General features: G+C 46.1%; 1 protein-coding gene across 1 annotated transcript in view; it reads left to right on the top strand.

Moving 5' to 3' along the window:
• The window catches only part of CEP70 (centrosomal protein 70), a 1,232,997-nt gene that overhangs the window by 1,106,280 nt on the left and 108,676 nt on the right, over positions 1 to 18,041 (top strand). The window contains exon 16 of the mRNA XM_069616613.1: positions 2,766 to 2,880. Within this exon, the coding sequence (XP_069472714.1) occupies positions 2,766 to 2,880 (115 nt within the window). The remainder of the gene's footprint in view (positions 1 to 2,765; positions 2,881 to 18,041) is intronic.

Raw genomic sequence — 18,041 nt, 5'->3', positions numbered from 1 at the left:
GCGATAGGGAGACCTGGGTTGGAGGCCAAGATATCCTTTTTAAACTTCTTCTTTCCAGACTTGGTGAGAAGGGGAGGATAGTTGATAGAGAAGCAGTTGGAATAGATGGAAGAAACAGAAAGCACCATGGGTGAGAAGGGAGATGAGGCAGAGGGAAGAGTATGCAAGTACAACAGGAATAGGAGTCACTGGGCTAGCAAGTTACAGTCAGTGGGAAAGATTAAATGCAAAAACACCACAAGTCTGACTTTCAAGATCAAATGCACAATACACCTAAGTGTGAATTTCAAGAGTAAATGTAAAATACACCTAAATGTGACTTTCAAGATTAAATGCAAAATACACCTAAATTTGACTTTCAAGATTAAATGTAAAATCACCACAAGTATGACTTTCAAGTTATAAGGGGCTCGGTAGTTAAGGTATTAAAGTGGGAGTCAGATAGTAGAGGTGAGTAAATTGAGTACATAACGGGGAGAGCTGAAAGGACCTGCCAAGAAAGGAAGTTCTGGGAAATCAAGGAGGAGGGCTAACCCATGCAGAAACTGGTAGTCCTATAGTCCAGGGGTAGCATCCTCAGGGAGGGTTGGGCTGTGGCAGGAGTCTCATCTAGCGGCATGTAGGCAGACAGGGAGGCTCACAGGGGCCGTTGGAGAGTGGGCCGGCTTTGCCGGCCGGTCCCCGGTTGGCCAGATGAAGTCAGGTACCAACCAATGGCAGAGCGGGGCAGGCCAAAGCAGCAACATCAACTGCCTCACACACAAACCCCTGAGCAGCCATCTTCAGGTGGGCCTGGCCTGGGCCTAAGCCCGGCCCACCTGGTGCCTTCCTGGTTGCCGCTCTTTTTCACCACTTAGCAAGCCCCGCCCACCTGGTGCCTTCCTGCTTGCCGCTCTTTTCCCTACTTAAAGAGTCCTCCAGCCTCTTTTCCTTTGCAGCTGGGCAGCAGATGTAAGTGGATCTAGGTCACCTGGCCTAAGCCCCACCCACCTTCTTAGCCCTTCCTCTTCCTTCCTGCTCTTAACTCTTAGATCAAGGGCGTCTCTCGCCCAGGCGTCTGAAGTGAAGGGCAGATGATGAAAAGGGCAATCCATGTTTGGATCTGTTCGGACCAGGAGTATCCAGGGTCCGACCCCCTGCTAAGACAGCAGGTAAGAATGCACCAACATGTGTTTACACCCTATGTCCCCACAGGCCATCCCCACCCTCTCTGATCCCCCTGTGTTGTTCTCTTATGCCCCCCCCTTCCCGCACACAGGAGTCTGGCCTGATACATTCTGGTTTCACCATCACCATCTTGTGGCCAATGCTGGATTTTACTTTTATAGACTTCATTGATTCATGGCGCGTCACCCTTTCTCAGCTCTCATGCTGGACTTCCTTTGCTTCTTGTACTCATGGTGGCCCTGAATCATGCTGTTCCCATCTTCATCTTGTATCCTGGCTTGCAACATTATGTGTTACTACTGACTTCTGCTATTGTATTCACTCTCCCCTCTTGCTTCTCCACTCTTTTTGACTGCTTACTCTTTGTTCTCTCCTCCCCTCCCCTCCACCTTTTCCTATACCACGCCTTACTTTCTTCTATGCACTTACTCTATCAGAATTATCCCTTGACCTAGTATGATAGCAACCTCGTCTGTCGCTCCTCCATCCCCTTACTGTTCCACCCCCTCCCTCCAGCATTATCTGAAACGTTGTCAGGCCTAGTACGTTAGTCGCTTGTTTTGTTCCTCCCCTCCCTGCACCCCTCTCCCTCGCCTCTTGTTTTTTTCCGGCTCTACCAGAAATGTTGTCAGGCCTAGTGCGGTAGTCGCCTGTCTGTTTCCATTTTCTTCCCATTCTCCTTTCCTTATCTATGTCTTAGCTCTTGCACTATCTGAAATATCGTCAGGGCGGGGGCGATAGTTAATTTCACATCCTTACTGCTCATGGCCTGTAAGAATGTCATTGTATTTTCCCTCGTTCGCTCCCTTGCCTTGAAGCGCTTTGAAACACTATGTGTATAGGCGCTATATAAATAAACTATCATATCATATCTTCAAGGCACCGCATTGTGGGCCCATACAATGCTGGCAAATCCCAAAGAGCTCAAATTCAGCAGGCAGCAGGTACCAAGGTCTAGAAAGGAGCAATGCGGGGAAGCGCAGTGAAAAGCGCTACAGTTTCGTACGTTTTTCCCGAATATAAAACTATTTTACTTTTTCTCTGATTTTTTTCACAAAAACTTTGATGATCCCAGAGAGAGGTTCAGCAAAAACAGTGCTACCTCTGTTTTCCTTGCTGCAAAACTGTCATATGGTCCAAGCTAGGTTAGAAGCAGATTATGCAGATATCTTAAATGGACATTATGTAGTTGCTGCATTTTTTTGCACTTGTAAAAATGATTCTATTATAGCATCATATTCAGGTCTATTCAGGTATTAACGATTTCCAATTTCCTGTAGAATTCCAACCCTGAATTCTTCTATTTGGCATTCTTCAAACTGTTCATTGAACCCCATGAAATGCTCATTCATTACTGCTTATATGTTTTTTTGAGGGAACGCGGAAGCTGCCATCTGTTAGGTTAGTGGCCAAAATATTTTATTATAAACTGTCATGTCTGCCTTCTTTAGAACATGTCTCATTGTCTGTGAATTTAAAAACATAACATGCTAGCTTTAGAGGATGTTTGTTGACAAACAAGATGAACCATTCTAGAAGACTTACAGAATGCACTGAAAAATTCATAATTAACACATATGTATATTTATTTGTTGCAGATGATGCAGCTCCTCCAAGTTTGATAGTGAACATGGTCGGAAAACTCTGTAGCGTAATCAACGACAGTACAAACCAACAGGTCCAACAGTTGTTGGGTGCACTAGATATTGACGTGTGAGTTGCCGTAACCTTGGAGTATTCTTTTCAAATGTTTTGTTTCTTTCGATAAATTAAGGTTGGAAAAAATGTTTTTCTTGGAGGATTCGTACACAAGAATATCTGATATATTTTTCTTCAAAGGTATTTCCTCATTTAGATAGTACTTTGGTTATGTTTGTATATTTATACCACAGCCTCAGCGTTCTGTCTCCAGCAGCCTGATGCTCTTACTTTGTGCCGATTCACTTGCAGCTTCTTCCCACTGTTGCTTTGGAGACGATGGACAGCATCTCTGCAACCACTGACCTGTATCTGAGACAATATTCTAACATCTCTAGTTGGAAACGCACAAAGATCTCCAACTTTGAGGCACTGAAGCATTTGACAGTCCTTCCAGAGATCCCTAAAGGACTTACCCTTGGGTCCTTGAGCATTTGACAGTGTTCCTAAAGTAGTGAGAGGTCCTTGGCAGAAGCCCTATCCCCCACCTCCAAATTCTTAATGTGCAGTATCAGGCCATCTCCCACTAAGACATCAATCTCTCTCCCCCTGTTTAGGGTAAGGTAGACATGTACTTTTGGTAATTGGCAATAAGCCTAAAGTTTACCAGGGGCACCCATTGAAACCAGTGATTATACAGAGCCCTGGTGAATGTAACCAGCCAATAATTGTATTTACCATAGCCCTCCTGTAAGGTGCCCAAGTACGATTCTACCTACGGATATGGGGTTTTCTTGAAGGTTACCTACCTGGTACTGTCCATAAAGTGTCACATACCTGCAAATATATATAAAGTATACTTCACTTAACTCTGGTGTGGAAATGTGATATATTTAAAGTATTCTTTTCTGCCTCACACCCCATGTAAGTGCTTGACCTTGAATGCTCGGCCACTGCAATCCACTACAGTCATGATTTTTATCATAGCGTGCATGCCAACTTAGGAGCCTAAGCTCCAACCCAAAGGCAGTCTAAATGTCCACTTCGGTCTCTGGCATGTTTTGTGGCAGAGAATAGTACTGTATCCTATGCAAGGTTTTGGAGAGAGTTGGATCTCAACACTTAGTGCAAGAGATAGAGTATCTGGGAATCAATGCTTATTAAACTTTTATGTTAACCATTCATTTTATCAATATGTTCCCTACACAATTTTATAACTAAACCAACAAGTATTAATACTTGCAATATAGTGTCTTTTATACTCCTAACTAGAAGAGAGTGTGTGTGTGTGTGTGTGTGTGTGTGTGTGTGTGTGTGTGTGTGTGTGTGTGTGTGTGTGTGTGTGTGTGTGTGTGTGTGTGTGTGTGTGTGTGTGTAATATGAATGAACCAATTTAGCTATAAAAATGGCGCTCTCCCTCATTGAGTGGCTGGTGCTGGAAAAACGAATTTAGCCAAATTCGTTAACATGAAAAAAAAACAGTAGGCGTGTATAAAAGTACTCCAGCACACAAGACCTAGCTATTTAAAATGTCATGTTTATTATTGCATAATACAGCACATTACAAAAAACAGAGGTGAAATCATTCACCCCTGTGACAGACGTAAGGTTGCACAAAGCACTCGCCCCACGGGTGGAAGAAAGTCACGCGTTCTGCTTGCATGCTCAGGCTTCCTCAGACCTATACAATCCAAATGCGGCATGCACATCATAGAGTTACAAAAGAAAGGCCGTTCCAAAGCGTCCCCACTCGAGTCTCATCACGTGCACAACGGTCATGTGACCACTACAAGTAAGAGTGGTGATATCTTTCCAATGCAATGACCTCCATATTGGAATGGTCAAACACCTATGAATAAGGTACATATAATGACAAGTTATGTGAAAGTTTCGTGCTAGGAAATCACAAAACACATTTAATGACTACCGTAATGAAAACTCGACCACGAAGACGCTCGAAACTGCTAGTTTAAAAAATGATTATTAAATAACAATCGATGTGCAACATATGTGCACAAGTGTGCCTGTTCATCATTTGATGGCTAAAAGCAGCTCAGATGGCCGCTATTAGACATATACGCCCCCACATAGGGCAAGTACTTACAAGCCAAGGGCTACGAGCAAAACGGCAGCAACCAAATCATAAGTGGGCAAATGCCCTATTTGTGCAAATCGTACCTATAATCGGTACTGTAACACCGGGCAAGTGCCCCTTTCCCAGGTAAATATTTCATGGAGCTATAATGCTCCAGACATATGCGATCTTCCGTGTTATACACGTGCTCAGATAAAACCGGAGTCAAGAGAAAAGATAAAAAGTTACATAGTATAACTCCTCCCAATGTGCAAATAGAAATTTCTATGTCTATATAACAGTACAAAAGGGTAGCAGCCTGGTTCCATAAATGAGCAGCTAGATTAATTACCATGTGCAAATAACAATTCCTATGTCAATAATACACTACAAGGGGATAGCAGCCTAATTCAATAAATCAGAAACTGAATGAATTACAGTAAAGAGATGTCTAAATATTTAACAAAGGTAGTGCAATGGGCATAGTATAAATAAATCTGTACATCATTATATACCCTTCTAGAAGCAGCCTGATAACCAACCGATCATCTTGTACAAGGAATTACCCCTAAACAAGTGTGCAACAAGAAATTGTGGAACTCTTCCTGGATATCGAAAATAGTTCAATGATGCCCTCATCGTGATGGTATACATAACTCTAAGCACCATACATATCATGATTCAAAGGTGTAAACAATCGTCATAATAAAAAAGCTCATGTTTGTAAAAACACATATAGTTCAGCATATATATTCAACCCTTTCGGTTTCAAGGTGTCAAACTTACATATGAGTGTCGCTTCTAGTTGCCTCAATCTCAGTTCACGGTTGCCTAATCTTTTATTTAATGGTATATGGGCCAACCCCGTGAAGGTTAGAAATTTCACATCGCCATTGTGCTTCTCTTGAAAGTGGCTAGTGAGAGGGTATGTTAAATCTCCATTTTTAATGGCTCTGTAATGTTGAAGAATCCGCATCTTTAAAGGACCTATTGTCGAGCCTGTATAATGAAGACCACAGGCACATGTGATCACATATACTACATATTTCGTAGTGCGGGAGATTCTATGTTTATATTTCCAACATTGGCCATTCACACTCTAAAAAGGAACCTTGGATACATGATCACACAATTTACAGTGGGCACGTTTGTAGAAGCCAGTTCTGCTGACCTGAATCATCCCTGTGCTTTCAGCTGATCTAGTGATAACCATACTGGGAGACAACATAGTTTTAAGAGTAAGAGCCTTCCGATAAGTGACATGGGGAAAGGTATCCAACACTAATTTAAGATGAGGATCAGTGAGCAGAACCTTCCAGTGTTTGTTCATTATCATTTTGATTTCTTTGGCTTGATGGTTAAATCCTGTAATAAGCCTGATGTTATTGTCATTTGCTTTGATTTTTCTAGACAATAAGGATTCTCTGGTAGGTATGTCTGCTTTGATGAAACTTTTGGAAATAACATTTTTTCCATAACCACGTCTGATGAATCTCTGACTGATGTTTTTGGCTTCACTCATGTAATCACTGCTGTTCCATGCCTGATGAGTCTCCCACCATCCCATGTATAGGTTGGCGTAGGTTGGGGCCGTGCACAACCCCATAGCTGTCCCTCGTATTTGCTTATAAAGTTGATTTCCATGAAGGAAATAGTTATGTTCAAGACAAAATTGCAACATGTTCAATAGCATCTTATTGTGTTGCCGATAACTGATCGATCTGCTTTCCAAAAACACTTGACATGCCTTCATGCCCGCTGTGTGCTGAATCGAAGTATACAAAGATACTACATCAAGTCACACAAGAAAGTAACCAGGCTCCCAATTAATATTCTCCAACTTCGCAAGCAAATCTGCAGTGTCTCGTATGTATGAGCTCAAACTCAAAACAAGCGGCTGGAGGAAAAAGTCCAAATATTTGGATGTATTCTCGAGCAAACTGCCCATCGAAGAAACAAAGGGGCGACCTGGAGGATCCATTAGACTTTTGTGGATCTTAGGGTTGAAATAAATCAAAGGAGTTACTGGATGGGCATTCTTGAGAAAGAAATATTCATCGCGATCTATGAGCTCCAACTCACACCATTCTTTTAACCTTTATGTCTCCATTTCTATCGGTATGAGTTTGTTCCTTGCAAACCTGATGACTACAGCTACCAGAAATCCTTGCAGCAGAATCATCACTGATTGTTAACTCCTGCACTTGCTGTGAGCTGCAAGTTAAGACTGCCTCCCTGACGATGTGAAGAGCACAGAAACCGGTAGGAGGAGAACACCAGTGGCTGAGAAGGTTTACTGTGCAGGGAACTGGAGTGCGCCCCTCTCCTCTTTTTCACCACATTTGCAAGTTTTCTGAAGGGTGGAATCTTCAGAAATCTTATAGGGTGCTGCACCGGGGTGACATATGCCCTACTTTGGAGTGCCTCACTGTAGGCTACCCCCCCCCCCTTCCCCACTTATGGATTGGGTGTGAGTTTGTTCCTTGCAAACCTGATGACTACAGCTACCAGAAGTCCTTGCAGCAGAATCATCAATGATTGTTAATGCCTGCACTTGCTGTGAGCTGCAAGTTAAGACTGCCTCCCTGACGATGTGAAGAGCACAGAAACCGGTAGGAGGAGAACACCAGTGGCTGAGGTGGTTTACTGTGCAGGAAACTGGCGTGTGCGCCTCTCCTCTTTTTCACTATATATATATATATATATATATATATATATATATATATATATATATATATATATATATTTCTGAGGCCTGTGGAATCTGCTTAGATCACATGCTGTGCATAGGCCGACATCTAGTGGAAGTTGCTGAGTATTACAGTTTGTTTTTCGAAACTCGAAAATGGGCGTCGACACAGGGCGTGCCAGTAATACTATCCCTAGTGTGACGTCCACTGTACCCATGATCCCTCATGTGTGTAGGACCCTCAGATTGTTTTTTTCTGCCATTCTGGTCGGAAGCATTCAGCGGAGTTCCCTGGCATTAGCCATACTTTGAAAAATATTGCTATATTTCCCCCTTTTTCTCCACCCTAACGTCGAGCCACCGAAATTCGACACTCGATGCCGAACCGCAGAAGAAGGCGACCGTCGAGAGCTTCACGACGGAGTGGGCCTAGGAAGGCCTCTGGCCTCGGCCCGGGCCTCGGAAGGCCTTGGCCTCGGCCCTACAAGTAGGGAGAGTGGGGGGTGGACATACTCTACACTATTATATATTTTCTTATATATATTCCTACACTTACCAGCCTGCTGCCTCAAGGTGCGTATGGAGGGTACCCCTTTCCAATTTTGCCCAAAGTGCAACCGCAAGTATCCTTGGGTTGACAGACATGCCACGTGCAATCTCTGCTTGCCAAGGGATCACCCCGAGGCAAATTGCAGAGCGTGTAGTAAGTTCACCAAGCGTTGGGCCCACCACACCAGGCGTCAAGAGGCCATGGCCGCTGAGGGTGCCTTCAGCGACGGCAGCGACGCCGTACTTTCGGACGGCGAGGGCAACACAGTGTCGAAGTCCCACCGAGACTCGACGCACACGTCGAGCTCTCGGAAAGAGGCACATAGGGAACGGTCCGAATCGGCGTCCTCTGGGCGTTCGCAATCTAGATCGCCGCATGACGCCAGGCAATCATCCACTATTGCCAAAAGTGCCTCGCTCCCCAAGGTAACTGAGGTTCGATCGTCGGAAGACGAAACCGTCCTCTATCCCCAGACCGCATTCCAGGGGTCGGCGTCAGTACAAGTAACGCCCATTCCCGAATCCCAACCTACACAGTCGAAGGATAGTACCACCACTACCGAGGCTTGACGCCAGGCGTCGAAAAGCTCTGAAGGCCCAAAGAAGCAGGGCACACACTCTTCCAGCCACGGGGAGGGGGGAAAACAACCAAAGAAGCAGTCTCAGCCTACTTCCACACCGCAGAAACATTCCACTCCACTCAGACAGACAGGTCTCACACCTCTATTATAGATGAGACAGGGAAACTCCCCCCAGGCAGAGTCATTCCCAGTTCAAGAGAGTGGCCCAGTGAGGACATAGATAGAGTCATATCAAGAATGTCATCATTGGCAGATTTCTATTCTAAAAATCCCAAACATTTTCTTACTTATAACCCCGACGGGTCAGCACCCTCAGGCTCCAAGGATCCTATCCCCCCAAGTAAAATGTCCCAGTTTGAAACAACACGGTCTTCAGATCCCTTCCACATTGACCCTTATTCTCTGGAACAAGAAGATACTTCCCTTTGTGAGGATACAGATTTGGGCATGTTGGAAGAACAGACTGGGACAGGCTACTATGGGGACGATGAGGAACAAGAGGAGGAAGAGGACGACCCAGAAATATACAGGGTAGATTCCCCGGTAGAGAAAGAACCACCGGTTACCGACTCCCCTGTCGACAACCAGCCCCTCCTAAATGAAGTCCTATCTAGAGCAGCAAACCACTTCCACATTGACACCCAGGGTGCTCAAGAGGAAAGAGATTTTGCCGAAGAGTTGGTGGGAGAAAGGAGACCTGTTGCGCATGCCATCCCTATTCTTAAGTCCATCCAAAGAAGAATAGACCCTTAACTGGTAAACCCCAATCTCACCAGGGCAGTCAACCCCAGGATTGAGAAGCTATTCAGGGCAGCCCAATCAGACACACTGTATATAAGAGGGCATCTGAAACCTGACTCCCTAGTCGTTACAAACACCCGCAAGAGGGCAGGGACACCCTTGTCATCATCAGAAGCTCCTCCCGACAAGGAGAGCAAGACAATCTATGGGTTTGGGAGAAAGGTTGCCTCCACTTCCGCCTACAAAGCAAGAATCGCCAACTCCACCTCCCTACTGGCGAGTTATAATTGCCACCAGTGGGAGGAAGTCACAGCACTCATAGATTCCGCCCCAGAGCCCCTTAAGAGCCAATTGGCACGAGTCTCAGCGGAAGGTAGAGTCGTATCCGGTTGCATTTTAAAGGCAACCTTTGATGCCGCTGATAATGCCGGTAGATTGATAGCAGAGGGTACTGTTATCAAGAGACACGCTTGGTGTTGGCAGTATGGATTCAAGACTGAGAAACAAGCATCATTGTTAGACAAACCGGTGGAGCCAGATCTATTGTTCGGTAAGGCGGTCGAGGATGCGCTGAAAAATGCCAAGGACGAGTATGAAACACTCAAGTCCCTAGGTCAACTAACCACCAAACCCCCTAATCAAAGGGGTAATGGCAATTTTCGCCGCACACGCGGACAAAATTCCCAAAGAGGGTCTAACTATTCCCAGAGCCAGGGTACGCAGTGGAACAACAACCAACAGTCTACCCAAGGTTATAGCAGAGGGAATAAAAGAGGACGGGGTAAAGGTAGAGTCAGCCCCAGTAGAGGCGGCGGCACGCCTCCACCAAAACAGTGACGCTCTGTTCAGGGTCCCTTCTCACGCATCCCCAGTAGGAGGACGCAGTGCCAACTTCACCCAAGCTTGGGAAGGGATCACATCAGACAGATGGGTGCTGTCCACAGTGTCCCTAGGATACTGCATAGAACTCTTAGAGTGTCCCCGAAACCACCATCCACGACAAAGAACACATTCTCTAGACGACCAAAGAATCCTCCTCGAGGAGATCGTCAATCTGCTAGCAAAGGACGCGATCGAACTCGTATCGGGACACCAGGTAAACAAGAGTATTTATTCAACTTACTTCCTTGTACCAAAGAAAGATTTGACAATGCGTCCAGTATTAGACTTACGGCCTGCATCCCAGCGCTAGAAAGCACTTGCGCTTCAAGGTGGACAGTCGGCACTACCAGTTCAAGTACTGCCCTTCGGAATAGCCTTGGCTCCAAGGGTATTCAAGGTACTGGAGGTGGCGGCAGCACACCTACGCAGGGAGGCAATCCCAGTGTACCCTTACCTGAACGACCGGCTCATCACGGGGGAAACCCCAGCGATTTGCTGAACGAACATTCAAAGAACTATCGACCTCCTCTTCGAATTGGGTTTCTCAATAAACGAGAAAAAGTCAAGACTGGTGCCAAGCACCTCCAAACAGTTTTTAGGAGCTATCCTAGACACACAAGAGGGGTTGACCTTTCCATCAGAGGAGAGAATTCGGAATATAATACTGCAAATTCCTCAATATCAGGCCGGTCGTCAGATAACGGTACGCAAAGCAATGCGTTTGTTAGGCATGATGGCGTCATGTATTTACCTGGTCCCCCACGCGCGCCTGCGCATGCGTCCCATGCAGGAATGGTTGGCGAAACAGTGGTCTCAGGCAAGTGGTCAGTGGGACGATCTAGTGGTCGTTTCGCCAACACTGGTACAAAGCCTTCACTGGTGGACAAGAGAAAATCTGTCCAAGGGGAAACCCTTTTATGATCCCGAGATACAGGCGGTAGTCACAACCGATGCATGCCTGACAGGGTGGGGAGCTCACCTCCTCCACCACACAGCTCAGGGTCTCTGGTCTCACTCAGTGGCCAAGAATCACATCAACCTGCTAGAGCTTCTGGCAGTATTCAGAGCGCTTCAAGCGTTCAAACCCTACCTGCTGAATCTGTCAGTGCAGATCCGGACGGACAGCACTACAGCCATGCTTTAATTAAACAAGCAGGGAGGGACTCGTTCGCCAAATCTGTCCAAACTTGCCCAGAAAATGTGGACATGGGCACTCAAACGGAACATCTTCCTGTCATCGCAACATGTTCCAGGGGATCTCAATTCTCTAGCAGATGCACTAAGCAGAGATCCCCTCCCAGAGGAGCACGAATGGTGTCTACACAGAGAAATCGTAGAAGATCTCTTCTCTCAGTGGGGTTCCCCCACCATAGACCTATTCGCCACAAGCAAAAACAGACAATGCCCAAGATTCAGGTCCAGATTCCCACAACCAGGATCCCAGGGGAACGCCCTGTGGATGAACTGGTCAGGAATGTTTGCATACGCTTTTCCACCAACTCCTCTCATCAGGAAGGTGGTGAACAAGATGAACAGGGAATCGATGACGCTCGTCCTAGTTGCTCCCATGTGGGCGAGACAACCGTGGTTCCCACACTTACGCAGACTAGCGACGTGCGAACCCATCAAACTCCCGGGCTGGTACAACCTACTGTCCCACCATCAAGGTCAAACAGTACATACTCTACCCAGCTCGATGAACCTAGCAGCATGGCTCCTGAGGTCATAGAGTTTGGACATCTAAATTTACCTCAAAGATGTATGGACATCCTAAAAGAATCTAGGAAGCCTAACACGAGGCACTGCTACTTTGACAAGTGGAAGAGATTCGTTATCTGGTGCCAGAATAGAAAAATCAACCCAATTGATTGCACTCCTTCAACTATTGTTACATACATGCTCCCCCTGCTGGATGCAGGACTGGTTTTTAACTCACTGAAGGTGCATCCGGCAGCTCTGTCAGCATACACCACCTCCCATAACAAGGTGTTGTGGTGGAAAGTTCCAGTGGTTAAAGCCTTCATGGAAGGAGTAAAGAAACTTCACCCTCCTATTTCAAACCCACCACCAGGGTGAGACCTTAATGTGGTGCTAGCTAAACTCACGGGTCCCCCATTCGAACCCATGCATAAAAGCAGTCTCAAACACCTGACTTGTAAGACAGCCTTCTTAGTAGCTATTACATCCATAAGAAGGGTTAGTGAAATTCAGGCTCTACAGGCAGAGAGGGGGATCGCGTCTCTAAAGGTGCCATCTCTAAGTGGATTATTAACTGTATCCAGCAGTGTTACTCCCCTTCTGAAATAATTCTGCCTTTCACGCCAAGAGCCCACTCTACAAGAGGCATTGGGGCCACTCTGGCTTTCATTGCAAATGTACCCCTTGACACCATTTGCAAAGCAGCTTCTTGGAGCTCTATTCACACTTTTACTCAGCACTACTGCATTGACACCCATTCCAAGACAGATACACAAGTGGGACAAGCGGTTCTAAGACATTTATTTGCTCATGACCCTTCTCACATCCCACCTCCTTCTTCAGGTACTGCTTGCTAATCTATGCACAGCATGTGATCTAAGCAGATTCTAAGCAGTGGCCGGTGGATAACTAAGCTTTCTGGGATGCATGAGCGGACAGGAATCGTAGGCTAGAGGAGGCCATCCTGTGCTTTTTGACCAGGTTGCGGTCCACTGTAGGAACTGAGGCCGGCTATTTCTGATGCTTGTATCTGCTTAGATTCACATGCGACCCACCCTTCCTCCCCTCTGAGAGAAGGCGCATGGATGCTTGTAGTCTTACCTTTCTTTCTATCTGCTTGGACTATCTGTACTCACGCTACTCCTCATGCTACCTCATGTCAGAAAAAATACAATCTGAGGGTGCTACACGCGTGAAGGATCATGGGTACAGTGGACGTCATACTAGGGATAGTATTCCTGGCACGCCCTGTGTCGACACCCATTTTCGAGTTTCGAAAAACAAACTGTAATACTCCGCAACTTCCATTAGATGTCGGCCTATGCACAGCATGTGAATCTAAGCAGATACAAGCATCAGAAATACGATTACGGTGAGTAATGTATCCCATATATTCTCTTGTAGAGAAAATATGAGCATTAAAAATATTCAAAGAATATAAAGTTCCCAATACTAGCTATAACATAGTTTAGTAGATACCCAGCATCTTACTCTTCTATTCACTTCTGTGGGGAAGGTGGTGACTTGGTGGATCTTGCTACTGATCTACAAGAAGCTTGTGGCCTGAACACATCGCCATTATACATGCTCCCTTCTCCTACTCTGAGGAGTAATCCTTAGGTCGCTTTTCAGCACCTGCTTGCAAGGTTCAATATGAACATGCAGACATTCTGGACGAAGGTCCAGAGTGAGAGACACTACTGCCATTTAATCGGGCGGTAGATTGGCTGGTCTTACAAATGTGGCATTAGCCGGCCTCAGTTCCTACAGTGGACCGCAACCTGGTCAAAAAGCACAGGATGGCCTCCTCTGACCTACGATTCCTGTCCGCTCATGCATCCCAGAAAGCTTAGTTATCCAGCCGGCCACTGCAAACCTGAACACAACGTCTTTTCTGTCTTTGCTACCTGATCGGGAGAGCAAGAAACTGGATGCTTGCGGACAAAGATTTTTGGTTCCGGCAGCTAGACCTGAGATCCATCCATGCCTCCTGTGTCTTAGCTAAATTTTCTTCCGGCCTATGGTTTGTCTTTTCATAGGGGGCCGAACGCATCCCTGCAGGTGACTTGAGGGATGGTTTTGAATGGTTTTAAAGCCCTAGAAAAAGAGGGCAAGGAGACTTCTCGTCAGATCCTCCAATCTGGCCTAGAGAGTGCCAGCTGTGTGACGGGATTTATGGCCACTGGAACAGTGTTGTGGAGATCCATCAATGCCTCTTAGCAAAATTTTCTTTTGGCCTGTGGTCTGTTTTTTTTCGGGGGTGGCCGAATTCATCCCTGCAGGTGACATACCTACCTCTCATCTGCCTGCTAGCTAAAAAATGCCCCTCGCCTCCAATCCACCTCTGTCCCCTACTTCCTCTGCCTCCATTCTAGCACTTCACCCATCATGGTCACATCCCGAGCACTGTTGTCTGTACCGCCTACCTGCACTTAAAAATGTTCTTTGTGCTTAATCTATGTATGTCTTCTTAAGTATTGTCCCTGGTGACTGTTCCATTTACTCCCCTGCTCAACCTGGTCAGAATGTCCCTCAAACTCTCCCTTTTTTAAGAAGTTCACTGCTTCCCGCCAAATCTGGTTTCTTCTCTATTGTATGTTTTTTTTGTGATTGGAAGAGCATTGTTCCTCCTGTGTATATATGAATAAATAATTCGACAAAACACTCAGATGAACAGTTGGAGGACCGTACTCAAGGACCTTTAGCAATTCCCAAATAACTTAGAAAAAATAGTCAAATGTAATCAAAATGACCAATTTAATAAAGCAAAGCCCAAGGGAGGCAAAGACTAGTGTGATGAATCTGATGATGTGATGAATTTGATGATGTGATCACTCCTTTCCCGAGTTAGCATTTCCCTATGTGGCAAGGGGACGGCAGCCGCTACCTGATCCTGACCCTGGTGGCGGTTATATGAGGGAGGACCACCTGGGGGGAGGCGACTCTCAGGGTATGACAGCACATCATTGGGGAACGTCACATACCTCCCATTCCCTCTCAGGGATGTCCCCTCCATTCCTCATGCCTTAATGTCATATTGCAACACTCTCCCTCAGCCATGTACCAGATCTACTTTAAGTAATCCCCAACATGGCACAAATAACAATACATCAACCATTGAGACGAAGAAGAGACAGAGAGCAGTAATGATCACTCCCAAAAGGTTCCCATTCCAGTTTCTTCTACATCACATATGTAATGATGTGATAACAACTGAGACGAGAAAGAGGGATAGAACAACGAAGATCACTAAGCAAGCAAGCAGAGAGCTGCAGACGCTGAGCTGCACGACGACCTGCATGGACACCGACCAGCATGCTGAGTGAGAGGATGTCGTGGGAAATGGTGTCTAGGCTGACCCAGACAGCAGAAGAGGATACCAGAGTGCAGACAGCTCGCCGCCCGAGAGCACAAGGCAGCAGGAATCGTATATAGAGACACGACGAGGGTGCATCGGCTAATGGGATGCACGCCGAGCAAGCAACCCAAAGGGAACTGAAGCAGAGAAGCGCGAGGGACACTACAAGCACCCGGTAAGCCCAGGATAAACAGAAGGGTTACTGGGTTGCCTCAGAGTGTAAGCTGATTCATAGAAGCGACACACAAGCAAAGTGAAATCTGTGAAGAAGCTAACATACCTGTAAGCTATGCCATGAAGGGGCGGTTGAACCCAGACCTTAAAAGAGAAAGCAAAGTAATTGTGAAAGAAAGCCAAGTAGAAGTGAACGCACTAGGAAAAGAGGCAGAGGCACATTGTATGAAAAGATGTATTATTGAAACAAACAGTGTTAAACAAGGAACAATACTCCAACAGTGGGCAAATATTGTTTTATGGATAAAGGAAAACTCATTGTGTGAAAGCCCTGGCGGGAGAGTATACCAGGCAAATTTAAATGTGTAATAAGTTGCTGAAGGATGAGTATCTCAAGGAAGATACATGCCCTTTGGATTGAAACGCATTGTGTGAAAGTCCTGGCACAAGAGTAAATCAAGTGAAGATAAGTGTTTAAAGATTGTATGAAAATCCTGGCAGGAGAGTATTCCAGGCAAAGTCAAGAGTGAAGACAGTAAAAGGAGAATCCCTAAAAGGTCCATGCCCATAGGGTTCTAAACTATTTGAAACATGAAGAGAAACCTGGGGAAGGGAGCTATTTCCCTCAGAACTGTGAATGCGCCTCTCTTAGGGTTCTAAAGAACTTGGTTATTCTTTGTTTGAACTTTTCATATTGGTGAAGGGAACCGGGAGAATGGAGCCATTCCCTGAAACTGTGAATATTATCCACTTGGACATTTATTGGTTGGACTTAATCTTTGTGTTGAAGTCGAACATGTGTGCACTGTGATGAATCTGGTGGAGTCATCACTGATTTCCCGGGGTGACCTCCTCTGATGTATTTCTGGGGACGGCAGCAGCTACCTGGTCCTGTCCCTGGGGATGGGTATATGAGGGAGGATCACATGGGAGGAGACCTCCGTGGCGATGTCATGGCTTCAACGGGTGAGACATGGTACCCCCTTTTTCCCTTGAAATGAACCCTCCCATATCCAATACCCTGATGGCCTATTGTCACACACCTACTCATTCTCCTATGAAGAATATGGAAGACCTTACCCCCAAACCTATAGACCAACCTTTCAAATTTGGTCAGCCCTGTAAAACACCTTCTCCAGTTCCACCTATCAGTCATCCAGAACTGACTTGCCATTGAAAACATTTGAAAATATTTATCCAAATTATTTGAGTCAATTGTCAATAATGGACTTCCTTTCCCAGAATTCGCAAAATACTGGAGCAAGGAAGAGGCATCAAGCAATGCAGAGCGAAAGAGGCCACAAGCCCAGCAAACGCTCTAGTTGTTGCTTGCATACACCTGTGCCCGAGAAATTTAAAGAGCAGAAGCAGAGAGCTGCGGCGGCTACTGGCGGGAGCGAGCTGCACCTCTACGTAAGGATCAAGCAACAGAAACGCTGGACTGGCGTGGAGGAGCAGATGAAGAAAGAAGCTGCTGCACCAGGACACGCTCCGGGAACGGCAGGAGCCGGTGAGAGACTCGTGGGTGTTTGCAAGTGACCGAGGGTAGCGCTTCAATTACTGCAGCTAAGAACAAAGCAAACGTGTCAAGTGGAAGCCTCAAGAGACAAGAGAACGAAGAGGTTGCGAAAAGGAAAGAGACGGAAACCCTTCACCGGCTGGCCACGGGAGAATCTCGGAATGCCAACAAGAGCTGGTGAGTCCACCCAGTGACAGCAGGGACACCGGGCGTATGGTCACCAAATGCAAATAATTGTGAACAACGTAACTGAGGGAGAAAAAGCAAAAGGACATCTTGTTAAAGGGCGAATTGAACAAACAAAACCCTTACAAATATGTGAATGGGTACAGTTCAAGTACATTGGAAACCCAGACAGGATAACCTATCAGGAGGATACATTATCCAACAAAGTATATGTGCAGTTCTGAGAGAGGGGCGAGTCACTGTATGAACAGAAGTCCTGTCAGGAGAGTGTACCAGGCAATTACGAGTGTATGCGAATAGGAAGCCTTGGCAGGAGAGTATACCAGGCACTAACAAGAAATGTACAAGATCCAGAGGTCCTGAGAAGAAACATCAGGACTAGAAAAAGGGGATTGCGTTAACCAGGAGATGAGGAACAAAAACCTGTCAGAAAAAAGTATACCAGGAATCCTGAAAGAGACAGAATTTGGGACCTCTGCTCCCACTTTCAGACTTTCACTCTAGCTGGCCTCCCTTGACCCTGCGCCCTCAACCACCTGCGAGGCAAAAAACCTCGGGGTCATTTTTGACTCCACTCTCTCCTTCTCCTCCCACATTTCTGACATCTCTAAAAAGTCTAATTATCAGCTACACCTCCTCAGAGGTACTCTACCTTTTCTCACCTTCCCCCAGCAGCACACTGTCTCCAGAGCCTTGATTATCTCTAGGCTGGACTACTGCAACAGCCTCTTCCTCAACCTCCCTTCTTCTGCCCTGCGCCCTCTGCAACACATCCAGAACAGAAC

The sequence above is a fragment of the Ambystoma mexicanum genome, chromosome 9 (genome assembly GCF_040938575.1).
Source record: "Ambystoma mexicanum isolate Mex_15411 chromosome 9, UKY_AmexF1_1, whole genome shotgun sequence".
Classification (NCBI taxonomy): Eukaryota; Metazoa; Chordata; class Amphibia; order Caudata; family Ambystomatidae; genus Ambystoma; species Ambystoma mexicanum.
This window is presented reverse-complemented; position numbering and strand designations above follow the sequence as displayed.